Raw genomic sequence first — 27635 nt, forward strand, 5'->3', positions numbered from 1 at the left:
ATTTAGTCTTTTAAAAAGCATTTAGACAGTTACATGGATAAAAGAGGGATATGGGCGAAACACGGGCAATTGGGACTAACTTGGTGGTGAAAACTGGGTGGCGTGGACAAGTTGGGCTGTAGGGCCTGTTTCTATGCTGTAAACCTCTATAACTCAATCTATGACTCTAGGTTGGCACCATGCCCATTCCAACCTGGCAGTGTCAACCTGGAACTGAGTGCCACCTTCAAATCTAAGGGAAGGGGCCGATGATTGGGAAGGAAAGAGTGGGGGAATGGGGGAGGGGGCACTCTTTAAAGATGGTGCCGTGATCTCACTGCAGCTGAGTTTTGCTGGTGTGTGGAGGCCATGAAAGCGGCAAACGCGCCCCTTGCTTTTTTTTAGGCAGCGTGTCATAAGTATTGGAGAGAAAACCAGCTTGTTTATCTGGAGAGAAACACATCAGTTTTCTCACTGGAAACAACTATCTGCCATTTTTTGGTAAGATTCCCCCCATAGAAATGTAAACTGGATGCTAGACAGATCTAATTTATCAGTCCAGTGGAACTGTGGGATACAGATACAAGTGTGTTGATGGCTGAGTTGTATATGGTTTTATGTCCAACTGTTTAAATGTTTATTTTGAATTGAAATAGTATTCGGGTTCACAATTTCCTAATTCCCAAAAAAAACCAATAAGCATAACTGCATGTTTAATATATTGTTTTGTTGTTTCAAGTAGTCATAGCCTGAATGAGAATCTGGGAGGTGAATTAACTTATATAAGCAGTGTGACACCACAAAAAAAACATACCAAAAGCTAAAACCTCAAACGATTAAACAGCTACCAGTAATATTTTATGGTATTTTATTACAGTATCAACGCCAAAATAATTACCTCAAAATTTACAAGCTTCCATAAACCCTATCATGTTAGTTTACATATATACACATCGAAACACCTATTAACTAAACATTACTAGACACCATTTCAATACTTATATCAATTAATAATGTTACATTAACCTTACTTTGCCATAAAAATCACTTACTTTTGAAAACTGGAGAAATATACAGCATAGGTAATGTCAAGGAGTATTCCTTGTTGGCCCCAATATGGTTTTTTTTTAAGAAAATCACTGAATAAAGGCTATCTTTAAGTTTTAGATGGTATCAACTGCTTTTCCATTATAACATTTGTCTTGTAGCATAATCAACTCGACTACAATGCAACAATGCCCAGTGCACTTGGCAAGTACCAGTGTGCAAAAAAAAATCTTGAGCCTTTTTGTGACTGGCTATAAATAATTCAAGGGGATTTCAATGCCAAGTAGCAAATTAGCTCCATGTATTTTATTATAAATTTTGGCTATTCACTAACTATTATAAACAAGTTTGCTAGCATAATACTAGGTTATAGGAAAAAATTGGAAATGCAGTGAGAGGAGAAACCATTAATACTTTTGATGATTTTTCTTATACATTTAAGTGGTTTTTCAGCAATTTCTTACTGCTTCACAATGAAAATCCAAAGCAGAGTGCAAATTCAAACTATTGATCAAAATGCTTACTGAATGGTGCAGTGCTTTGGCACAGTGCCCTTTCACCTTTGGCAGCTGGCTTTGAATCCATCCAATACTGGCTTGCTCTCTGCAGCAGTGACACAAGTGCTTATTGAACTGATGCAAGAAGCATTTGGCAGTTAAAACAAAAAATGTCTAAGACAACATTATTACTCTTCCAACACCAGCAATCTATTCACTCACATTCCCCCCATTCTAGTTTACAGAACTTCATGCGGCACACATTTTGATGTTCCTTTTGTGTTGGAGGAGACAATAATATGCACAATGAAATCACTCGCAATCACCATTCAAATGTCGCATATTTTGGAAATAACATTCTTCAAACACGGTCCTATGCAGAAGGCATGAATTGCCAAGAATTACTTCTCTACTTTTCTCCCCTTTATGTCTTCAAATTTCCCAGGGGCTGGGGGATGCAGTTTAAATGTTCTGCGTCATTTTACTGTATCTGTGTCGCACAAGTATAAATGGTGAGAAAATAAGTGGGCAGGTGGCAAGGTCAACAATGTTCAGAATTTAACGACTAATATCACTTTTGAAGGGAAGAAAAGTCCAATTGAAGTTTATGAATGAAAATGACAACAGAATTTTTCAGTCAAAGGTGGAAAATGGACAATTGTTTTTCAAATAATTAAGGTGGACAGGGTTACTTTGAAATAATGCAGGAATAAAATCATTAAGAGCCAAATGAGCAGACGTCAGAATTACAATATAAGCATGGCCATAATCTGGTCAGTTTTGTATCCATTGAAAGAAAATGCATTCACTAATAGGACAGGTAATGTATTCTTCCATGGATGTAACATTATTGTGACTATTGACCATGGGTAAATAAATGCATTTCAGATGATTTACAATCTAGCTGAGCTAAGTTAGCTCGGTAAAAGGATATTATTCCTGTTCTGATTTCATATTAAGAAAGCATCATCAAATTCTTTAAATTATGCTATAACAGATGTGTTTAGCATAATTTTTCTTAATACTCAGAAGTTGTCAGTAATGATGACATTATTGGAAAAACTGGGTGGAACGACGCATTGAGTTCAACAAATGAGCAAGCCGAGCTCAGTTACAGTTGAAGCAACAACTTTACTAAAAGATTCAGATAACAATTTTAAAAACTAATTTAATTCCTCAATCAACTCATGAGCACAAAAATATTCAAACAACGTAGCTGAAGTACAAAAGAAAACTAGAGTGTTAAAGATTGTTATTTAAATCAGTTCAATTTGGAAAGGCAGTACTGGTGACACAACTCTTCTTGATTATTTCTCCATGTTGTTTTTCCTCCAAGATAGAGTTTGTTATATATCATTGCTAATGTGCCAAATAAAAATGGAGTTCATAATGTGGTTATTTCAAATGGAGCATGTGAAAATCAGCAAGTAATTTAACAAGTAGATCATTGATGAAAGGTGATGCATAGATTACAAACTGGTTTCTGAACCACTCCGGTCAAGATCTGACTAGTTCCTGTTTCCTCATACCATCAGACAGAACTACTCGCTCTGCCTTAAGTGAATACATATTGTGCATTACTCCACATTTCAAATAAGTCAGTTAATTTACTGGTTACAGAATGAACAGACTAAATGTAAAAATGTGTTGATCCATAAGAATACTTACTGAATTATAAAGATCATTCAAGGTCGAAACTAATATTAGCAACACGTTACTTTGTTACATTCTGAATTTTAGGTAGATACATGATATTTTGGTGTAATTACAAGGTATATGAAAATCTATTTCTAAAATGACATTACATTTCTGCAGAGCATCGTCCTCATTCTGTAAGGAGTGAAAGGATTTTTCATGAGCTTGAACAGCCTGGCATAAAGCTTCAAAACAACTGTTAAGATCAGCAAGAGATGCTAGCCTTTGATTAAAATCAGCAAAAAGTTTCCTGAATAATTAAAATTACAAATATATTTCAAAATATTTAGGATTAAGGGATATAATATAGTCCTGTGGGTATATTAACATAAACGTGTTTTTATAATTAGCATTAGACATATAAAAATCTGCGCCTAATTCAGTTTCCTATAAAGGATACAGAGGGCTACGACAGTATAAAGCACCTTTACACAAACCTATGAGTGTTCTGCCCTGTATAGAAGCTCACAATTACTGAATGATAACTGTCAGCTCACTGTATCCCTTATTAACTGTGCTAACAACTTAAGGTATTAGAATTTCACTTATTCTTCCAAACGAGAAACATATGCAATGTACGAATAATGACAAGTACATTTTCAGCAAATTATCTCAGTACTTCTGGCTATTGAACTTTTCTTGTACAACTCACCATATCCATGAATGCCTCCTGAAGGGAAAATTATTTACGTGCATCATTTCCATGAAGCTTCTTGATAGCAGGGCTTAGCTGATTCCTTAAAATTGAAGTTGTGCAGACACCTTAATAGACAATCAACTTCTGGCAGCAATCTAATAGATCCTCTCTGTTAATCTTGACCACAACATATGGAGGACCATTTTTGCACATCTTCAGTCATTGTTCATGTAAAAATAGTTTAGGACCACACCGCAGTTTGAAATATCAGTGCTGTCATTGTTCCATTTATGACAGTTTTTGAAGCTTAGCACTTGAATGAATTGGGTAAACTCCTGTTCCTAGTGCACGGGGACAATTAAAACAGTACTTAGGATCAACTGCAAAGAGAAAAGCAGGCAGAAGCACTCCAATAGAAAATATACGCCATCTTCCAGCATCATGTAAAATTCCTACAATGTAAGAAAGCAGAGGCAGCTCTGCAAAAGACTCTTAATTATCTTAGGAAGGTGTATAGTTTTACTTTCTTTTTCTTTGTATTCTTTCTGCAAATCTTTCAGCTCCCTTGCACCGTACATTCATTTTGAAATTGACAGAAACCAGATACTTCTTCATTAAGTATTCCTTCTGGGGCAATGCTCATGTTGATATTCACAATATTCTACTGCTACTGAATAAACTTTGCACGAATAGTTAAAAGACGTTGGATTCAGTCATCCACATCTGTAGCAAGGCAGCAAGCTCTTACTACGCCAAGCCTCAGGATGATGTTTTGCTGTCATCGTAAGCATTTTTGTGATTGTTCTCTCATTTTGTTTCTTTTAACTATGCATGAAATTTCTAATTTTTTTTTAATTAAAGCAACGTGCTCTTCTGTGCTTCAAAGCAACTAAGCTGTTGATCTTCTTAACCCATACAGCTTGTGAAATTTGTCAGAAAAGTAAATAACGAAGAACAGAAGGATGTCGGTAGTGACACAAAGAAAGGTGAAGAGAAATGCTCCAAATCTGAATGTCATCTAAGAACCTCTTCCCTACCGTCCTTGATCCTTTTTTTCCAATCCAGTTCACCAACAGTTGTCATTACTGTCCTGTCATTGTAAATTGGATCATCGGCTTGAAGTCTATGATCTCTAAACCTTGCATTTTTCTAAAGTCAGAACAATAGGAAAGGCTCCCATTCAACAGCAAAGTGTCCCGACAATGCTAATGTAGCATGTGGGTTCAGGCATCTCCAGCGTGTTTGACATACAGCACAGAAAGGTTCAGCACATTTTCAGTGACTCGGTTACTTTACTCTGCTGCAGAACCAGCTTCAATCTTGTGAGAATGCTGCTGCACAGGGGATGTGCTGTCGTCAAGGGGCCCCTTTAGGTAGGTTCCTTCTTCAACAAATTTATTCAGAAGCTTGTTTTTTACTAACATCATACTAAATGGGTTTATTAAAGATCTTCAAGTCTGCAGTAAAAAAGAACAATTGTTTTGTTTCTTCACTTCCATGTGATGCACACCAATGTTATTAATAATCAGTTCACCCTAAAATACCCTAAAGGACCCCTTGACAGCATAGTTAATGCCTTTTTAGGACAAGTGGGAAGTAGTAAACAATGAACTAAACAGTTATAGGATATAAGCTTCAAAAAGCAAATGAATGAAAAAAATGTGCATTTCAAATGGAGGATTTCTCTATTTTTAATTAAAAATTGAAAATTTTAAATTGTCAGTTGATCACTTAAAAAGTGATCATCATTCAACACTTAGAACAGATATACTCTGAAATAATATTTGAGTGATTATTTGATAGGTTTGTGGCAACAGAATTAAAATGGTTCAATTAAAAATATATATCTTATAAATATAACAACTTATTGCATTTTCTTTTGAGGTAAACTGCTGAGGAACCCTTCAATAGCACTGCAATGCTACAGCATTATTCATGTCTGTGCTCTGCTGAAAGCTGCTGGTTCTGTTTGTGGATGGAGTGCCGGTCAAGCAGGCTGTTTTGTCCTGGATGGTATTGAGCCTTTTTGAGTGTCGTTGAAGTTGTGCTCTTTCAGACAAGTGGAGAATATTCCATTCCACTCTTGACTTGTGTCTTGTGAATGTGGACAGAATTTGAGGAGTGAGGAGATGAGTTACTTGCTGCAGAAGGCACTGACTGCTTCTGCAACCTGAGTATTTATGTGGCCAAATTAGTTAAGGTTCTGATCAAGGGTGACCAGGAGGTTGTTGATGGCAAGGGATTTTGTGACACCAACGTCACTGAATGTCAATGGAAGATGGTTAGATTCACTTCTGTTGGAGGTCGTTAGTGCCTTACACACGTGTGGCTTGAATGTTATTTCCTACTTATTAGCCTAAATGTTTTTTGGGTCTTGTTCCACTTCACCATTTGAGGTGTATCAAATGAGACTGAACACTCTTGGATCATCAGTGAATATCCGCACTGTAATCTCATGGTGGAGAGGAGATCATCAATGAAGCAGATGAAGATGGTTGGACCTAGGACATCACACTGAGATTGTCCTGGGACTGAGATTGTTAGCCTCCAATCATCATAACCATCTTCATTTGTGCTAGGTATGACTTTAGCTAGTGGAGTAAGGTTCTTTGATACCACATTCAGTCAAATGCTACCTTAATGTCAAGGGAAGTCACTCCAACCTCACTTCTGGCATTTAATTACTTTGTCCATTTTTGTACCAAGGCAATAGTGATGTCTAGAGCTGTGGGGTCCTGGCAGAATCCAATTGAACATGGCTTAGTAGGTTACCTGTCTGCAAATATGTCTCGATACTCCTGTCAATGACATCTCTCTCTGCTGATGATTGAGTGTGTAATTGGAGCAGTAATTGGTCAGATTCTATTTGTGCTGCTTTTGTGGGTAGGACGTTCTTGAATATACATTTCCACATTGCTGAGTATACATTGCTGTTATAGCTTCACTGGAACAATTTGGCTTGGAGATACAACTAGTTCTGAAGCACAAGTCTACAGCATTACTGCTGTTGTCAGGGCTCACAGTCTTTTCTCCATCCAAAGCAGTCAGTTGTTTCTCAATGTTCATGGAGTGAATCAAGTTGGTCGAAGACTAAAATCTGAGATTCTGGGGACTTTAAGGGGGGAGCTATGATCTGGTTAAAGTTGGTTACAAAGGCTTGTCTTTTTCAATGATACGTTTGGCTTCCCCATCATTGAGGATGGAGGTTTGTGGAAACTTATTTTCCTCTGATTAGTTGTTTATTTGTCCATCACAACTCACAACTGGATATATGGCACTACTGCAGAACACTGATCAGATCAGCTGGTTATGGGATAGCATGCTGCTTCTCCTGGTTAGCATAATGAGTTCTGTGTTGTAGTTTCAGCAAGCTAGTACTTCATTTTTACATATGCCCAGTGCTGCTCCTGGCATATTCTTCTACACTTCTTGTTAAGACAAGGTTGGTCCTCTAGGTTGATGATAATGATAGAATGAAAGGTTTGGCAGACCATGAGATTACAACTTGGTGAAATACAATTCTGCTGCTCCTAATGGCCCACAGTATTTCTCAAATATATAATTTCCAATTGCTACATCTGTTCTGAATCTATTCCATTTGGGGATACTCCCTCTTGACTGTATACCACTGTGATGTAACCACTTGGGCTTGATTGCACTCACAGCCCCGCCACCACTGGCTGTGTTTTTAGTTGGGAATATAATAAATGGCCAGCTCACTGCCTCCCACCCACTTCCTAACCCAGTCCCTATAATAGTGATACAGTTAAGGTACTAATTAGACATTCCGTTCTTAGGCCCATTGAGGCCCTTATGTGGCCAATTATTGCCCACCTAAGATCCCAAGCCACCTCCACTGCCATGATATGCTGGGCAATGGAAAGTAATCACAGAATCCCTATAGTGCAGAAGGGGGCTATTTGGCTTATTGAGCTCGCATCGGCAACAATCCCACTCCGATCATACCCCCATAACTCCACCTATTTACCCTGACACTAAGGGGCAATTTAGCATGGCCAACCAACCTAACCTGCATATCTTTGGAAGCATAAGAGAAAACTGGAGCACTCAGAGAAAACCCACACAGACACATGGAAAATGTGCCAACTCCACACAGGCAGTGTCCTGAGGCCAGTATTGAACCTTGGTCCCTGACTCTGTGAGACAGCTGTGCAACCACTGTGCCACCATTCCATCACAAGGAGGCAACAGTGAGATCATCATTTTCTTTTCAGCCTAGTTGGTGAAAAGGTTGGAAGGGATGGTATATTTTATATCCTTTAGAGGGTGCCCTGTGCATATCGGAGGTGAGTCCCCTAAGATAGTACTCCTCTTGTGTGTCTCTGCCTGGCCCCCACCCATCCCCTTCTTTAGGGTGCGTGATCACTCCTCACACTAAAACCTGGGACTTATTCGGGTCCAGTTGCCATGATCATCTTCCTTGCAGTCCCAGCAATGCCCATTATTTAGTTGCCAGTTGACAACGGCTCTTGAGGACAGGAGGGGAAGACCTCTCATTCTCAGCAGTTCCCAATGTATTATTTCTTCATTTCAAGTTGGATACCAAGAGATCCACTTGATCCTTATTGTAGGAACTATTCACACCTGAGTAACGTGCTAAGGCATTAAGATTTAATCGCACAGTGTGGGACTAGAGCCAATTATAAAAAAAAGACCAGTTGGCTTTTGAGAAATTAACAGATTTATTGAATTTAGCTTCTCAACTTGCTCAAGTGGTATTTGAACTAATGATCTCTGGTATGCTAGTCTGTTACAACAACCAAGATGCTACACACTAGAACTAAACAACATTAACAAAAACCAGCTTGACCAGGTGCTGCAATACACTCAATTGTCACAATTAACGAGCAGCCTCTGGGGGGTGGAAAAAATGTGCTGAAAAAATACTTTACTATTGATTTAATGTTCTGGCGCGTAAATTGCTACATAAAAAAAAGGTTAAACTTACGTCTGTCTTAGGTGTAAATATCATTCACAGTGATTGTGAGAAAAACTGAAGGATCTAATATTACTTGCTGTCTCAAGGTCTGTGAACACTCTATTCTTTAAATAATGACTGGCAAGTCTAGATATTTTTAGCAGATCACTCTGTAGTTCATCTATGCAGAGGCCTCATGTTGTCCACTCAAAGATGACAGAATATTCTTTGAGAGGACGCATTGCTGGAGGTCTGACTCAGGAAGTGCCAAGAGACAATAATCTGGTGCTGAACACAAACATGATTTACCCCTGGGCAACAATAATCGCCTATTTAGGGATATAAAATACCTTTTACCGAACGTAGAAACAAATTGCTGGATTTACCCAAGAAATAAATATATAAATGTTTTTATTATTTAGTGCTTAAATAATCTAAGTATTCACATTTCTAAACATGAAATAGGCACACATACCAAAGAAGCTGAGGTTTGAAAAGCAAACCAGCAAGAAAAGTAAAAAAGATATCTCAAGAGTGTTCATTATTCCTATTTGTAAATTGGAAATTCTCTTCTAAAGGAATATAAGAACATAAGAACATAAGAAACAGAAGCAGGAATAGGCCATCTAGCCCTTCGAGCCTGCCCCACCATTCAATAAGATCATGGCTGACCTGAAGTGGCTCAGTTTCACTTTCCCGCTTTCTCCCCATAACCCTTAATTCCCCTGCCTACCAAAAACCTATCCACCCGTGTCTTAAATATATTTAGCGAGGTAGCCTCTACCACATCAACGGGCAGAGAATTCCAGAGATTCACCACCCTTTGAGTGAAGAAGTTCCTCCTCAACTCCGTTCTAAACTTCCCCTCCCCGCTATCTTGAGGCTGTGCCCTCTAGTCCTGCTATCCTTTCTGAGCGGGAAGAGTCTCTCTACCTCTACCCTATCCATCCCCTTCATTATCTTATACGTCTCTATAAGAACCCCCCTCATCCTTCTAAATTCCAACAAGTACAAACCCAGTCTATTCAGCCTCTCTTCATAGTTCAACCCCCTCATCTCTGGTATCAGCCTAGTGGACCTCCTCTGCACTCCCTCCAAGGCCAAAATATCCTTGCGCAAGTATGGCGACCAAAACTGCACACAGTACTCCAGCTGCGGCCTCACCAGTGCCCTGTACAGTTGCAGCAAGACTTCCCTGCTTTTATATTCAATCCCCCTCGCTATGAAGGCCAGCATCCCATTTGCCTTCCTGATCACCTGCTGCACCTGCAGGCTGGGTTTTTGCGACTCATGCACAAGGACGCCCAGGTCCCTCTGCACTGTAGCATGCTGCAGCTTTTCGCCCTTTAAATAGTAGTCCCTCCTACTATTATTCCCGCCAAAGTGGATAACCTCACACTTGCTAACATTGTACTCCATCTGCCAGGTCGTCGCCCACTCGCTCAGCCTATCTAGATCCCTCTGCAGACTTTCCACACCCTCCACACAATTTGCTTTTCCACTTATCTTTGTGTCATCAGCAAATTTTGACACCCTACACTCAGCCCCCTCCTCCAAATCATCTATATAAATGGTAAATGGCTGTGGCCCCAGCACCAATCCCTGGGGCACTCCACTAGTCACCAACCGCCAATCCGAATAGCACCCATTGATACCAACTCTCTGCCTCCTATTAGACAGCCAATCCTCTATCCACGCTCACACCTTACCCCCAACTCCATGCCCCCTAACCTTCTTAAGCAACCTTTTCTGCGGCACCTTATCAAACACCTTCTGAAAATTGACAAACACCACATCCACCGGTTCCCCTCCATCTACTGCACTAGTCACATCCTCATAGAATTCCAATAAATTCATCAGACACGACTTCCCCTTAACAAATCCATGCTGTGTCTACTCTATCAAACAATTTTTCTCAAGGTGCCTCGCTATTTCTTCTTTGATGACGGATTCAAGCATTTTTCCCACAACAGACGTTAAACTAACCGGTCTATAATTCCCTTCCTTTTGTCTGCTACCCTTTTTAAACAGCGGCGTAACATTAGCCACTTTCCAATCTTCCGGCACTTCCCCGGAATCCAGCGAGATTTGGAAAATAATCACTAAGGCATCCACTATCACCTCTGCCATTTCCTTCAGAACCCTGGGATGCATTCCATCCGGTCCTGGGGACTTGTCCACCATCAGTCCCGCTAGCCGATCAAGCACTGCCTCTCTAGTGACTGTGGTCGCATTCAGGCCCTCAACTCCTACCATCCTCCTATTTTTAATACCCAGCAAACTATTCGCGTCCTCCTCCGTGAAGACCGAGGCAAAAAACTTATTTAAGGCCTCAGCCATTTCCTCATCCCCCACCACTATATCCCCCCTCTCATCCTCTAAGGGTCCAACATTCACCCTAGCCAGCCTCCTCCTCTTTACATATTTATAAAAACTCTTATTATCCTTTTTTATATTTAGTGCTAGTTTAGCTTCATAGTCTATTCTTCCTTTCTTTATCATCTTCTTCGTCAATCTTTGTTGATTTTTAAACCTTTCCCAATCTTCTACTTGCCCACTACTTTTAGCCACTCTAAACGCATCAGCTTTTAATTTAATACTCTCCTTTATCTCCTTCATTAACCACGGCTGATTATCCCTTCTCCTACGATCCTTCTTCACCATTGGAATATATTTCTGCTGAGCACCGAAAAAGATCTCCTTAAAGATCCTCCATTGTTCCTCAGCAGACCTACCAACCAATCTGCGCCCCCAATCTACATTTGCCAATTCCTCTCTCATCCTATCATATAAGAGAATAAGATTCTCTTCGATATAGACAGGAGGAAAAGAAAAGGAGATGGGATAACTCTATTAATAAAGAATGAGGTCAACACAATAGTGGGAATGATTTTGGTTCAGAAGAACAAGAACAGGCAGAGAGGCACAAATACAATCTTAAGGGAGTTGCCTCTGATGTTCACAGGGCACCCTCCAAACAAGTTTAGGTGGAGTTAAGAAATAACAAAGAAAATAAGTCACTGATGGGAGTAAGTTTTTGCCCCCTAACAATAGCTTCACAGTTGGACAAAATAAAAATCAAGAAATAATGGGAACTTGCAAAAAAGGTACTGAAATAATTGTGGGTAACTTTCTTCTTCACATTGATTGGATGAATTAAGTTGGGAAAGGTAGCTTGGAGGATAAGTTCATAGAGTGTATTTAGGGCAGTTCCTCCAAACAATACCAAGGAAGCTAGCAAGGAACAGGTTATTCATATCTGAAAGAATAGCAGAGGTTTTGAATAAGTACTTTGTTTCTATCTAAAGCACAAAAATCATCTCCAGAAAACCAAAAAGCAAAAGGAACTTAGAATAATCACAATCACTAGAGGGAAAAAAATGGAAAAACACATGGGCCGGTGAGCCTGCCTGAGGCTTGTAAGATCATGCCCAAGGCCAACAAAGAATGTCATCCTGCGAACCTCACCCACCCCAATTTCAGGGCAGGTGTGCCGGTAAAATCAGGGCCACGGTATTTAAGGCTAACAAGAACGTTGGGCCTGCATCCTAGAGTGTTAAAAGAAGTGGCTAATGTTTATCTTCCAAAATTCCCTAGAATCTGGAAAGGTTCCAGCAGAATGGAAAAGTGCACACCTCTGATCATGAAAGAAGGGGGACAGAAATCATGAACTGTAGGCTTGTTAGCCTAACATCTGTCATTGAGGAAATGCTAGAATCCAATGTTAAAGAGACAGTGCTAGGACATTTCAAATATCAGACAGAGTCAACGTAGTTTTGTGAAGAGGAGGTTGTGTTTGAAACATTTATTAAAATTATTTGAGGATGAACAAGCAGGGTGGATAGTGTGTTTGTACTTCCAAAATAACAATTGATAAGGTAGAAGATAAAAGGCACAAGATAGGAGTGCATGGTGTTGGGGATGATATATCAGCATGGATACGGGACCAACTAACTAACAGGAAAGAGAATCAAGATAAATTGGTCATTTTCAGGATGGCAAAATGTAACTAATACCACAGGAATCAGTGCTGGGACCATTTAGGACTTACGTTAATAATTTGGATGATGGGGTGATTGTAACGTAGCTAAATTTACAAATACTACAATGCTAGGTAGGAATGCAAGCTGCAAGGATATAAAGATTCTGCAAAGGGAAATGGATTGATTATGTGAGTGGGCAACATTTGACAGATGGAATATAATGTGAGAAAATGTGAGGTTGTCCATTTTTGGAAGAACAGAAATGTAGAATATTATTTAAATGGAGCGAGTTTACATAATGCTACAATACCAAGGGATTTAAGTGTACTTGTAGATGAATCACAAAAGGTTAACATGCTAATCCAGCAAGTAATTCAGAATGATAATGGAATGTTGGACTTTATTGCAAAAGGGGGTTTGATTATAAAAGTTTTGTTTCAACAAGACAGGCTATTGGCGAGATCATACCTAGAGTTGTGTGTGCAGTTTTAGTCACCTTCCTCAAAGGTTAACATAATTGCATTGGAAGCAGTTCAAAGAAGCCCCACCAGTCTCCATTCCTGCGATGAAGAGGTTTGTCTTTTGAGAAAATTTTGATCGAGTGCATACTCACTAGAGTTTAGAAGAATGAAAGATTATCTTATTGAAACATATAAAACTCTGAGGGGACTTGGCAAGGTAGATGCTGAGAGAATGTTGCTTCTCATGGGGAATCTAGAACTCAGGGCTATAGTTTCAAAATAAAGGATCTCCATTTAAAATAGAGCTGAGGAGGAATTTCTTCTCTTAGAAGATCTTTAAAAGTTTGGAATTCTCTTCCACAGCAAGCAGCAGAGGTTAGGTCATGGAATATATTCCAGGTCCAGTTAGACAGATTTTTGACTGAGAAGGGAGACAAGGGTTACGGCGGTCAGGCAAGAAAGTGCGGTTAATGTCACAATCAGATGAACCATGAATGGCAGAGCAGGCTTGAGGTGACAAATGACCTACTCTTGCTTTTACTTCTTATCATCTCTATCTTCTACAATTGAAAAAAACATTAGTTACATCGTCAAGTTTTCTCACTTCATCTGAAATAGAAGTCACTATCATTAATAGTTATGTACATGCATACAAGAGCAAAAATTTTTAAAAATGCAAACTAAACTAAATAGAAACAGCAAAAAATACAAACCTAACTTGCATAGTATTATATCTAATTCAAAATGTTACAGTTACAAAGCTCAGAAAATTGTTAAGATTTGGTTCTGTGTCTTTAAATTTGGGGTAAAATGAAGGCTGGCATGTGATCTGTTCTGAAGTCTGTCTGTCTGACAGCAAGCCTAAGATCGAAGGGAGGCTCAGATTGTTTTGCAGGGTAAAAGATGCAAGATATTTACACTTAAAGAAAATGTCAGCAGTCTGTGTATTAACGGTGGAGACCCTGAGTCCCAGAAAAGTTTTGTGAAGGTTGGGCTGTTATCAATTGTAATTTAATTGCTAATCGTACTCATTGGCAGCACGGTAGCGCAGTGGTTAGCACCGCTGTTTCTCAGTGCCAAGGACCTGGGTTTGATTCCCACTTAGGTCATTGTCTGTGTGGAGTTTGCATGTTCTCTCTGTGTCTGCGTGGGTTTCCTCTGGGTGCTCTGGTTCCCTCACACAGTTTGAAAGATGTGCTGGTTAGGTGCATTGACCCAAACAGGCGCCGGACAGTGGTAACAGGGCGAATTTCACTGCACTGATAATGTAAGCCTGACTTGTTTAAAGTTTAAACTTTACTTTAAGTTGTCATTTAGCCCCAGGCTAAAAGAGCGTTGGGCTCTGAAGAACATCTAGGTCACATATCTACTGGGGCCACAAAGTGGCACAGCGATGAGCACTGCTGCCTCTCAGCACCGGGGTCCAAGGTATAATTCCGGTCTGGGTCACTGTCTCTGTGGAGTTTGCACTTTCTTCCCGTGCCTGTGTGGGTTTCCTCCCACACTCTAAAAGTGTGTGGGTTATGTTGATTGGCCACGTTAAAATTGACCTTAGTGTCAGAGAGATTAGCAAGGTGAATGTGTGGGGTTACGGGGAATAGTGCCTGGGTGGGATTGTGGTCGGTACACACTCAATGAGCCGAATGGCCTCCCTCTGTACTGCAGGGATTGTATGATTCTAGCTCGATCCAAGGCCCATATGATTCACATTGGCATGGGGAAGGATGCTGAGGGAGCCATTGTAAAGATTAGGTTGCAAGCTTTCCCAAAATAATACAGTTTTCTTAAGAGTTTTAGAGGCTGCAGCTCGAGACCAAAAATGCCTCTATGGTTTACCATGCAGGAATACAGGTGGAAACTCTGGCTTGGATTGAAAAGGTCAAATTGTGAGGAGTTAAAATGAATTAGAAGAGTCACCCATTTTGGGCTAGAGACAGAGTTTCTCAGAAAAGAAAACCTCACCGTGAAAAACAGTTCCAAGGTTGCAAGTTATCAGACTGAGAAAAAAAAGAATAAATCCTTAACAGCTAGGAATCACTTTGGATTGATCCTGGCAAAAATGACTGTCTACATAAAGGGGCAGCACGGTGGCACAGTGGTTAGCGCTGCTGCCTCACAGCATCGGAGACCCGCGTTCGATTCCCAGCTTGGGTCAATACTTGTGTGGAGCTTGTACGTTCTCCCCGTGTCTGTGTGAGTTTCCTCCAGGTGCTCCGGTTTCTTCCCACAGTCTGAAAAGTGTGTTGGTTAGGTACATTGACCTGAACGCATACTGGAATGTGGCGATTAGAGGAATTTCACAGCAACTTCATTGCAGTGTTAACATAAGTTACTTGTGAATAATAAATAAATAAGGCACAGTGTAAAGTATGCTTGTGGAGTGTGTCTTATAGAATGGGCTATGATTGAGAAGCGAAGTACTCCATTCTGTAGTTTAAATTACTATTTGCCTACAAAGTTGCCGTTGCTGCTCATTTATTGAAGTGAATGTCTTAAAATGTGAAATCTCGAAATCCAACTATTAATTGGAAGTTCAAATTTATTTTTAAAGGTTATCTCTATGGAAATCATAACAAGACTTAAATTTAATGCTGATATCTGAAGTGTTTTGAGACCCGTGTTCTTTCTCCATTCAATGATTCAGTGTTTCCATTGATGAACCTCATTTGAAGGGAGTGTGGCTTGGAATAGGGAGCAAGACATTGCCTCAATTCTCCAAACCAAACTCCCTGAGTGAGAATGCACTACCCGAACACTGAATTTCCCAGTAGTTTATTTTTCCATTGCTTCTTGTTACAGTCCATTCAAAAAACAGTGTATATTCTTTGAAATAGCGGCACGATGGCACAATGGTTAGCACTGCTACTTCACAGTGCCAAGGACCCGGGTTTGACTCCCAGCTTGGGTCACTGTCTGTGTGGAGTTTGCACATTGTCCCCATGTCTGCGTGGGTTTCCTCTGGGTGCTCCAGTTTCCTCCCACAATCCAAAATCATGTGGGTTAGGTGGATTGGCCATGGTAAATTGCCTCATAGTGTTAGGGTGACTAGCTAGGGTAAATATGTAGAGTTATGGGGATAGGGCCTGTGTGGGATTGTGGTTGGTGCAGACTCAATGGGCTGAATGGCCTCCTTCTGCACTGTACAATTCTATGAATTAGGGCCTTGGATGACCGTATGGAGTTTACACATTCTCCCCCATGTCTGCGTGAGTTTCCTCTGAGTACTGTGGCTTCCTCCCACAGTCCAAAGATGTGCAGTTTAGGTGGATTAGCCATTCTAAATTGTCTCAGTATCCAAAGATGTGTAGGTTAAGTGGATTGGCCATAATAAATGTGTGGGTTTACAGGGATAGGGTAGGGCAGGCAGCTTGGGTAAGATTCTCTGTCAGAGAATTAGTGCAGACTCAATGGACCAGCCAGTCTCTTCTGCACTGCAGGCATTCTATGATTCTATGAACCATTGTCTGAAGAGTCATGAAAAACTAACAAAGTATAGCTCAAAGGTTGTGAAGCCAAAAATGAAACAATGTGGTTGCTGTGATCACACCAATAGTCGTAGACAAGTTTAAATAAAATTGAGAAGGGGCGGGGGGAATATTTTCCTAATGCATGCTGCCAACCTCAGATGAGTCATATAACATTTCAGATTTTTTTAATTGTTTCAAAACAAATGCTGATTTGAATTTTTAATTACCTTTAACAATTAAACAGTGAATGTATCATGCAGATCCTCACTCTTTCATTAGCATGAGGAGTGCTGCTTTATTGAAAATTAAAGCTGTTTTTCCAAACAAATAACTAAACTGAATTAATATAATGATAAGATTGTCGAATCCAAATTTTTGAACAGCAGTAGAGCAATGAACTGATTACTGCTTGTCATAAAGTGTTTTATGCTTGAACATAACTCATAAAGGGGACCCATTTTTCCTCTTTTAGCCACAGGAGCTCAAATCTAATTGGGCATTTTATGACATTATGAGCATTGCCAATGTAGTGTCAGATGCATGACAGACAATCCTCACTCGTTCACTTTCATACAGTTAATTCTTCAGGATGGCTCCCCTATGACTAACGATGCCAAGCAACAAGTTAACATGCATTCTGGTAACAAAAACAGAAAATTCTGGAAAAACTCAAGTCTGTCAGTGTCAGTGAATAGAGAAACATAATTAATGGGCTTGAGTTTACATGTGGTTGTGTTTAAGGCAAGAAGTGGGGGTGAGGAGATGGCCTTGGTGAGATGTTCGTCTTCATCAATGACATGTTAAAGACTCCGGAGAAAAACACAACCTGGTGTTCTGAGACTTCTTACTGGAGTTTACAGCCAGAGACATACAAAACAAAGGGGAGTAGCTGGCCCACCACTTCCTTACCCACTCCTCCGTTGTACCTCGTAATATGGGTGGTGGGTGGCCACTGAAATCAGAGCTCACCCACCAAACGTAAATAAATAATTTTGGTTCAGCTGAACTTGTTTAAGAGCCAGTTGACCCCAGTATTACGTTGCCCATGCCTTAACATGTTTGGCATGGACAGGCAGGCTGGGGTGGGCAGCCTGTTCTTTCAAAGAAGCTTTCACAAGGGCAGGAAGAAACAGAATGCAATCTTTGGGGTAGGGGTGGCTTTGCACCCCAGGAGCACACCCCGCAAAGATATCATTTGCTTCTTTCTTCACTGCCTGTGCTGCAAAACAGGCATTGTCAGGACTGTGAGAGCTGCTTGAGACTCAGTCTGCCCAGCAGCTCCTGAGAATGGCACTTCCTCCCAGTGATGGGTGGAATTCTTACACTTACCTTGTTGTTGCCACCCACAGTGTAGACGTTTTTTCATCAGTCAGTTTCCGACCATTGTTTCAGTCAGGGGTTTGGGACGAGCAGGACATCCGCCCACCCCACCAGCACCTTTTAAAATTCAGCCCAAAATTTCAGACATGTGGCCTTTTGTCAGAACAGAATGATAGATCAGGGTCTTCTAACACAAGCATGAATATTACCAACTGAGGCATAACTGACAAATTTGCACAAGCTTCAGAGCTGACAATAGTCTGAAGTTTACATTGTCATCTGCAACAGAAGAAGTGGCGTTTGTGATGGATAAATTCCTGCAGAAACAAAGTCACCTACTACACTTGTGCTTCAGTTAACTGCTATTGTGCTGGAAGGCTTGCTGAATGAGCTGAGGAGAGGGATGATTGTCCTTTTTGCCAATGAAGAACATCCTGAAATAGCCTGGCAAACGAAGTCTTAAGGCAAAATAAATTGAGGGGATAAATATAGTCTCCAAACTTAGAACCTGGCTCCAAATGTGAAGCAAGATTCTTGACCTCAGGTCATCTTCCCACGTAAGATTACACTGGAGGTTTCTGTATCTCCATTATGGTCTTAACTCTTTCACTGCTTTTCAATCAAAAAATTACTATAATGCTTACTATGCACACCAACATTGTGGCAGCCATAATAACAACTGAATCTTACAATTCTGTCAATATGCTAAATTTGAAAGGGAGCTTCTAATACAACTTAGTGGAATGGTACATGTTAATTTACTAACCCAAAGGGGTTGCATGCTGTCTGTATGTGTCATTGTATTGTTGGGGATAGGGAGAGATAGTTTCTCCTTTATTCCAGCTCTGCACTGATCAAAAACAGCCCTGAGCCCTAACCTAAGTGACAGTGACCAGTTTTCTCATAAGCTTTAAAGAAGAAACACGTGTTTAGTTTACTAATCAACACCTGAAATATATTTGCAACAGCGCGCACACACAAAATTCTTCACAATGAGGTCTTGAAACATTGCAGGCTTGTGTTCTCTTTTTTGGTCCACCGAAGAAATAGAAGTTGGTGGTTTGTGAGGGTGCATTTGCAGTGAATTACTGGGTGCAGTGGCAGGTTCCTCTGGCTTCACTCCAGTCGAAGGGTATTCAAACATCTGTAGCAAAAACTTAGGTTGGTTCCTTAAATAGGTACGTAAAGTCTAGCTCAATTTCTCTGCCACCCAATGGATTTTAGGCAGGGTCCTGTCCCTTTGCTGGTTTGGAACTGTTCTTTCCTTTGTGCAGCTGCTCAACAAATGTGTATTATCAGCAGCTTGATAGAAAAAATAAAAGCCTGATTTCTGTCAAATGACTACGGTATCTGTTTTACATTGTCCTCACAAATGGTCTCTGAACCCTTAGCAATGACATACAATGGTGCTTGGATTTCACCCATTTACATATTCTTGTGATAGAATTGGATTCTTATACCCATTCTTTGGAATTCCACTCGAAGTCAAGTCTGCAAATCCATAGCATAATGGGTTTTCCTAACTATTAGATAATGGTAGCTATAAACAACAGGAAACATTTGTTTCATTTTAATGGCTTCTCACTGAAATGTCACAAAAAGTCATCTGCATTTTAATGTTTTGTCCAGGCATACTGGCTATCTTTTAGGGCTTTGTGCAATTCCATGTATAAACTCTGAGAATGCCTCAACGCCAGGTGTACAACACTTTGCAAGTATCTTGGCGTTGAGAATTTTGTCCCGTCATCTGATGTTGCAAATAGATCTCAGGCAGCAAAAATGTTCCTAGTTGCTTTATGTGACATTGACTAGTTATCCAAATCTTGCACCATAAAGAAATGGTGCAAGAACCCAGAGGGGCAATTTTTTTCACATAGAGGATTGAGAGTGTCTGAAATGAGTTGCCAGAAGTAGCAGTCAAGGTGGGTACAATTTTGTCTTTTAAAAAGCATTTAGACAGTTACATGAATAAGATTAGTATAGAGGGATATGGGCCAAACGCAGGCAATTGGGACTAGCTTAATAGTAAAAACTGGGCGGCATGGACAAGTTGGGTCGAAGGGCCTGTTTCCATGCAGTAAACTTCTATGACTCTATGTATACTGAAAGAAGTAGAAAAGGTCACCTGATCTCTCAATTCCACTTTGCTTCTAAAGCAGTTGACCATTCTCCATTTATTTTAAGATGGTGGGCAAGATTCTCACCTGAGGTCAACAGACTTTTAAATGGTGCACCAAATTTTCCATCCTGCCGTTATGATTCCTGCAACAAGGCAGGACAGGACATTCCACCCAAAATGTTCATTTCAAATAAATCCATGAGCCCATATTTTGTGAGCAAAATAATAAATGCTTTCTAAATTTGTAAAATCTCAAGACAACTTCCCAATCTGCTGGGAAATGTTCTAATTCTGTGCTTCCAAACTATGAATGAAAATTGAGAAATCTGACTCTAATAGAATGTCCAAATACTGTGTTAGGGTCCTGGATAACCGAACCCCAAGGTATATTATGAAGCCAGCCTCAACCCCAGCAATTTTTTTTATCTTGGCTTAAACGTTAGGACAGGGTGGTTTGTTCAAGGAGCAATTCCACTGACAAATTAGGGATATGTTGTAGTAAAACATATTTTAATCAATAATATAATTCTAACAAATGAAGCAGCTTAACTATGAATCGTTGAACAACATTTAAACATGAAGAAACAACTTCAGTTTCCAACTTATCACTGCTTCAGATTCAAATAAGCAACACCCCTCTTACGGACTTAAAAGCCACTTTTAATACAGTTAGCCACCACACGTATACTTGCTGTAATGAACGTAGACAACCTTGGAGCTTTCAGAGGGATTTCGTGGAGACAGAGCCAAACATAAGAACATAAATAGGAGGAGTAGGCCATCTAGCCCTTCGAGCCTGCCCCGCCATTCAATAAGATCGTGGCTGATCAGTTCCACTTTCCCGCTTTCTCCCCATAACCCTTAATTCCCCTGTCTATCAAAAACCTACCTACCTGTGACTTAAATATATTTAGTGAGGTAGCCTCCACCACTTCAATGGGCAGAGAATTCCAGAGATTCACCACCCTTTGAGTGAAGAAATTCCTCCTCAACTCTAATCTAAACTAGCCCCCCCCTTATCTTGAGGCTGTGTCCTCTAGTCCTACTATCCCTTCTAAGCAGGAAGAATCTCTCTACCTCTACCCTATCCATCCCCTTCATTATCTTATACGTCTCTATAAGATCCCCCCTCATCCTTCTAATCTCCAACGAGTATAGACCTAGACTATTTAGTCTCTCTTCATAGTCCAACCCCCTCATCTCTGGCAAGTGTAATTTGTAGCAAAGTTAGATTCTCCAGTTAGAACCATGATGATAGTTAAATGATAGAAAGAAATAAAAAGTTGCATTTCTATAATAGCTAAGCACATTGCATTTATAGTACTTAATCAACGATTAATTACTTTGAAGTGTAATGATTGCTTATTGGGTTAAGATCCCAAAAAACAGCCAATTAATTTGTTTTTGGTGGTTTTAATTGAAGACAAATGTTTACAACTACTTAAAAAGTCAGCACAGATTTATAATTGACAAGTGATTGAATTGAACTATATTGTGAAGAATGAGGTCCTAAAAATCCATGGATTTTCCGACATGCACCACTTGAATTCAGTGGAAGTGTACCAGAGGGGCCTATAAAGTATGCTATTAAAAAATGGTTTGTTTAGCTTTGTACTAAGTTGGAGTCTCTGTCTGCTTCAGACAAGGTCACTTGCACAGAGTAGTAGAGTTACGCGTTGTGTACAGGGACTCCGACATTCAGGTTGTGTGCTTTCAAGGCACACAGAGGAGCTGTGTTTCTAGATAGGCAGATCCTGGTCCATACTTGAACATGAATTCTACTCCCTGGCATTCAGAGTCAGTCATTAAAATTAAAGTTTGTGGTATTAAAAGGAATGCAGTTACATGGATAGAGGGCAGTGAATGCGGATAAAAAGTTACTTATGAATTGGCAGAATGTCTGGAAGACACAGTGGCTAGCACTGCTGCCTCACAGCTCCAGGGACCCGGGTTCAATTCCAGCCTCAGGTGACTGTGGAGTTTGCACATTTTCCTGCGACTGTGTGTGTTTCCTCCGGGTGCTCCCGTTTCCTCTCATAATGCAAGGATGTGCCGATTAGGTGGATTGGTTGTGCTAAATTGCCCCTTAGTGTAGGTTAGGGGAGATTAGCAAGTAAATACATGGACTGGGCTGAACATTAAGTTCAACAACTTTAAGTTGTAATGCCCATTTTGCTGATTTGATTCTGTTTCTAGAGCTGGTATGGTTATTTGCAGTGTGCGTCTTTTGTTGTGCTTCACCTCTACCCTCCCTGATTGTCTCTGCCATCCAAGTTTTTTTTCCCTTCCTTTTGTTTGCATTTGAGCAGCAGTTATTCAGGAACCTGCCATTCACACCTCCTCTGGACACCCATCACCACTCCCTTTGGTCTTGCACCTTGAACCCTTCTGCGGTTTAATCTCTCCAGCTCTTCACCCTATCACAGTTTCTCCCTTTTGCTCTTTTTCCCATCCTCAATTGCTCAAAACCTATTACATTTCTAACTTTTCCTAACTCCAATGAAAGGTAACACATGAAATGTTAACTCTGCTTCTCACTTCACAGATGATGCCAAACGCTGCTGAATATTCCCAGCACTTTGTGCTTTTATTTGAATAATAGGAAGTTGCCTGGGGCAGTCGGTGTTAATGTATTCACCTCATCCATGGCAACACAGCACAGAAAGAAGTTTGCTGACCTTGACCTGTCAGTGACACAGTAAAAAGTCTCACAACACCAGATTGAAGTCCAACCAGTTTATTTGATAGTTAACCCACAAGCTTTCGGAAACACTGTTCCTTCGTCAGGGGTGTGGAAGGTTCTGATCAGAGAAGGGCATATAGAGGCACACACAGTTTACAGAATACTGATTAGAATGCAAGTCTTTACAGCTAACCTGCTTTTCAAGTCTTAAAGATGCAGACAATGTGAGTGGAGAGACCATTAGGCAGAGGTTAAAGAGACGTGTATTGTCTCCAGACAGGGCAGTAAGTGAGATGTTGCAATTTCAGGCAAGTCACGGGGGTTACAGATAACGTGACATGAACCCAAGATCCCGGTTGAGGCCGTCCCCATGTGTGCAGAACTTGGCTATCAGTCTCTGCTCAGCAACTCTGTGCTGTTGTGAAGGCCGCTTTGGAGAATGCTTACCCGAAGATCAGAGGCCGAATGCCCATGGCTGCTGGTGTTTGCCAACAGGAAGGGAACAATCTTGCCTGATGATTGTCGAGCGACGTTCATTCATCCGTTGTCAACACTACAACAATGGATGAATGAACATCGCTCGATAATCACCAGGCAAGATTGTTCCCTTCCTGTTGGCGAACACTTCAGCAGTCATGGGCATTTGGCCTCTAATCTTCGGGTAAGCGTTCTCCAAGGCGGCCTTCACAACACACGACAGCGCAGAGTTGCTGAGCAGAGACTGATAGCCAAGTTCCGCACATGAGGACGGCCTCAACCAGGATCTTGGGTTCATGTCACGTTATCTGTAACCCCCATGACTTGCCTGAAATTGCAACATCTCACTTACTGTCCTGTCTGGAGACAGTACACATCTCTTTAACCTCTGTCTAATGCTCTCTCCACTCACATTGTCTGTATCTTTAAGACATGAATGGCAGATTAGCTGTAAAGAGCTAAAAGCTGTAATCAGTTTTCTGTAAACCGTGTGTGCCTCAATGTGCCCTTCTCTGATCAGAATCTTCCACACACCTGATGAAGGAACAGTGTCTCCAAAAGCTTGTGGGTTTACTATCAAATAAACTGGTTGGACTTTAATCTGGTGTTGTGAGACTTTTTACTGTGTTTACCCCAGTCCAATGCCGGCATCTCCACATCCTGTCAGTGATAGACAGAGGATACAGCCACAACCTCCATGTTTCTAGCAAACAATAACCTTCGTGCTAAGCTTGACAAAATGAATAGCTCTGGATCTAATGAGTGAATCTGTCCCATGATAACCTCAACTTCCCACACCACAGATTTTGCCCTTGGTCACTGAGCTGTCTTGACTTCCACACATTACTTTTCCTGAATAAAACACTGTTATCCAGCTTCTGAAATCTTTTCGACAGTCATTTCCTGTGTTTACAGTATTCATGCTGCAATTCTACTCTTTAGTGTAGCTTGCAATGTAATCGCTATCCTTTCTGTTGATCTCTTCCTGCATGACTCCTTCTCCAATACACTACATATCCTTACTGACTGACCTCAATTCCCTCTTCTAAAGCATGAATGAAAATTTCACACTGAGCAAATCTCCCTAATCACCAAACTAATGGACTTTTTGTTCAAAAAGCTGATTTTTTTCTATGTACTCTTTTATGGGATGCTGCTGTTACTGGCTAGAGCAGATTTGTTTCCCACCCTTATATGCCCCCGAGAAGGTGGTGCTGAGCTGCCTTAATTGAACTGCTACACCCACAACGCTATTAAAGAGTTCCAGAATTTCGATCCAGTGACACTTAAGGAACAGCAGTATAATCTGCCTTAGGACAATGTTTGACATGGACAGAAACTTGGTTTCTCTTAATCTTCCAGGTGGTAGAGGTCAGAGATTTAGAAAATGCGGTTGAAGGATGCTTGAAGAAGTTGCTGGAGTGCATCTTGTAAATGGTACAGGTGACTGCCACCATGCTTCGATGGTGGACGGAATGGTTTTTTTAAGGAGTTGGATGCGGTGTCAACCAAGCTGGCTGCTTTGTCCCAGATTGTGTTGAGCTTCTTGAGTATGGACAGATTTTGAGGAGTCAGGAAGTGTGTTACTTTCCACAGAATTCCCAGACCTGCCCCTGTAGCCACAAAATTAATACACCTAGTCACAGAATCCCTACAATGCAAAAAAAGGCCATTCAGCCTATCAAGGCTGCACTGACAATAATCCCACAGGCACTATCCCCATAACTAATATATTTACCCTGCTAACCCCACTGACGCTAAGTGGCAACTTAGCATGGCCAATCAACCTAAGTGGCACATCTTTGTACCGTGGGAGGAAACCAGAGCACCAGGAGGAAACCAGAGCACCGAGAGGAAACCCATGCAGGCCTGGGGAGAATATACAAACTCCACACAGAATTACCCGAGGTTGGAACTGTCCACAGCGGGAAACACTCCCCATCCCCACCCCCACCATGGGACTCAGTTCCAAATGGATGAATTTCACCCACTCTTATACGAGGAGTATTTCAAAATAGTGCTTTATTTTCCTTTAAATTCCTTAATTACCTCAATGCTTCCTCCGCTATCATCAGAAATTCAGTTTCCATGTCAGACAGGCTGTCTATTATTTATACAATGGGATCAAAAAGGATCAAGCTAGCTTATTTGCCACCTTTTGGTCAATTGATATCATGTGACTTGTGGAATCTATCTTTTCTCTCTTATTTCTCTGAATATATCTCAGGAAATACTTCACGTTTCATTTAATTGTCCTTAATGTCACAGGATCATAGAACCCTACAGTTCAGAAAGAGGCCCTTCGGCCCATCGAGTCTGCACCGACCACAATCCTACCCAGACCCTATCCCTATATCCCTACACATTTACCCACTAATCCCTCTAACCTACACATCCCAGGACACTAAGGGGCAATTTTAGCATGGCCAATCAACCTAACCCGCACATCTTTGGACTGTGGGAGGAAACTGGAGTACCCGGAAGAAACCCACGCATGTCCTAAGCCCTACCATAAATCTCTATTTTAGCTATCCAGGGCAACTCTTTAACTTCCTTTACTTGGTTTCTGATTTATGCATGGAAAGAACCTATTTCCACAACAGTGCATGTCTGTTTTGTACACTCTATACGTAAAGAAACAGCTTTTGCAAGCACGGGATCTTCCAAAGCACTTTAACGCCAAAGTACCTTTGAGGTGTAATCACTTCTGTAATGTTACTTTTTACTGTACCCCAGTTAATGTGACAATAATAAATCAAAATCATGTTGGGACATACATTTTTCAAACAGAAAGGTCACAGAAACAGCAAAATAAATGACCATCACTCTATTGAATGATATTAGTTGAGGGGTAAACATTGGAAGGGTTACCCTGCTCCTCTTCAAAATGGGATATTGTAAGTCCACTTGAGAGAGCGGATGAAGCTTTGTTTTAACATAACCATCCAAAGGTAATGCAGCTGTCCCTCAGAACCTCCTTGAAATGCCAGCTATCAGCATGAGATTATCAGCTCACTTGGTTGGCGTGTGCATTAGGCTGACAATCTCCTGACTCAGAGGTGGAAATGCTAAAAGAGAATCTACTTTTCTTGCATGTTTGTTTTCCTTTAGCAGAGTTTTCCAATCTCATTCACTTGGCTCACCATTCATTCAGTCAAACTGTGTCTTGTTAAAGTTGAAACCCAGGAATTGTCACCTATAATTTACTTTTTATTGCTAGTGACAGAAAAATTCAAATGTGGACACTATAGCAATCTTATTTCAACTAATCCGTAAGCAGAATGATCAATGAATGCAGAAGTATAAATTTTAAAAGATGCAAAACAAAACAAAAACTTGGATTAGCTACAGTCTGAAATCGATGCACAGAATCACAGAATGGTGGAAACATAAAGCTCTGAGACCCCATTTGGTCCATTAGGCAGAATCCAGTGCTCTTGCTGATCGTGAGCTTGGAGGGAAGGGAATGTAATAAGGAGGGATTGTGGCTTCCACAACTCTAGTGCCTTCCCCTGCTCCACCAGAATTACATTTTGGTTGGGAAGGCCCACAGTCAATCCTCCTGCCATGTTGCCAATTCAGGGCACTTAAAGACCTCATCTTATCTTCACTGGTATTAACCCAGTGGCGAGCCTGTCGACATGCAGCATATATGACAGGTAAAACTGTGCAGCCAGCTTGATACAGCGACAGGGGACAGCAGTGTCCCAATCAAAGGTGCTCAGTGCCTGATTAACATTGGGAATGCAGGGAGCGGGTTGCTGAAAGCCATTCCCATTTCCCTTGCTGCTGAGGTCCTTATGTGCCTTTGCCCATGGTTCCCATGCCACTTTGCAATCTGGGTCTCTAAAACTGTCCATCTGCCAGCAACCAAGGCCTCCAGCAGCTCATCAGAACACAAAAATTGCTGATACTTGATTGGCCGGCAGCACTTGGAAGGCAAGGCTTCCACCACTGGGGTCTTGATTCCAGGAGAAAGCCCGCCACTGGCCTCATTGCTGCCTGATAGCCTTATGGTTAGTGGGTCTTCCAAAAAAGAGACTGTATGGTTTCTTCACATGGCAGGGATTCCCAAACGAGCATGAAGGAACTGGTCACCTCTGATGATATGGTAGGTGACATGCAGGATTCATCCAATTACATGGTGGGGATGGGCCCTTTTCCTGCTATCTACACGGACAACAATTCCACCTATGTCCCATCCCCACATATTTACAGTCTTAATCCCCCAGGAAACCAGAGCATTTGGAGGAAACCCACGCAGACACAGGGAGAATGTGCAGACTCCACACAGACAGTCACCTGAGGCGGGAACTGAATCCGAGTCCCTG

General features: G+C 41.0%; 1 protein-coding gene across 3 annotated transcripts in view; it reads right to left on the minus strand.

The window, feature by feature from the left end:
- Window positions 1–27635, minus strand: part of pde4d (phosphodiesterase 4D, cAMP-specific) — a 1181705-nt gene that overhangs the window by 611071 nt on the left and 542999 nt on the right. The window contains exon 1 of one of the 3 annotated variants that reach the window (XM_080186293.1): window positions 3871–5168. The exons of the other annotated variants lie outside the window; for them this stretch is intronic. Within the exon in view, the coding sequence (XP_080042419.1) occupies window positions 3871–3923 (53 nt within the window). The 5' untranslated portion in view covers window positions 3924–5168. Of the gene's footprint in view, window positions 1–3870; window positions 5169–27635 lie in introns of those variants that run through there. 3 annotated transcript variants of the gene reach the window in all.

The sequence above is a fragment of the Carcharhinus amblyrhynchos genome, chromosome 1 (genome assembly GCF_965287045.1).
Source record: "Carcharhinus amblyrhynchos chromosome 1, sCarAmb.v2.hapA, whole genome shotgun sequence".
NCBI classification, from domain to species: Eukaryota; Metazoa; Chordata; class Chondrichthyes; order Carcharhiniformes; family Carcharhinidae; genus Carcharhinus; species Carcharhinus amblyrhynchos.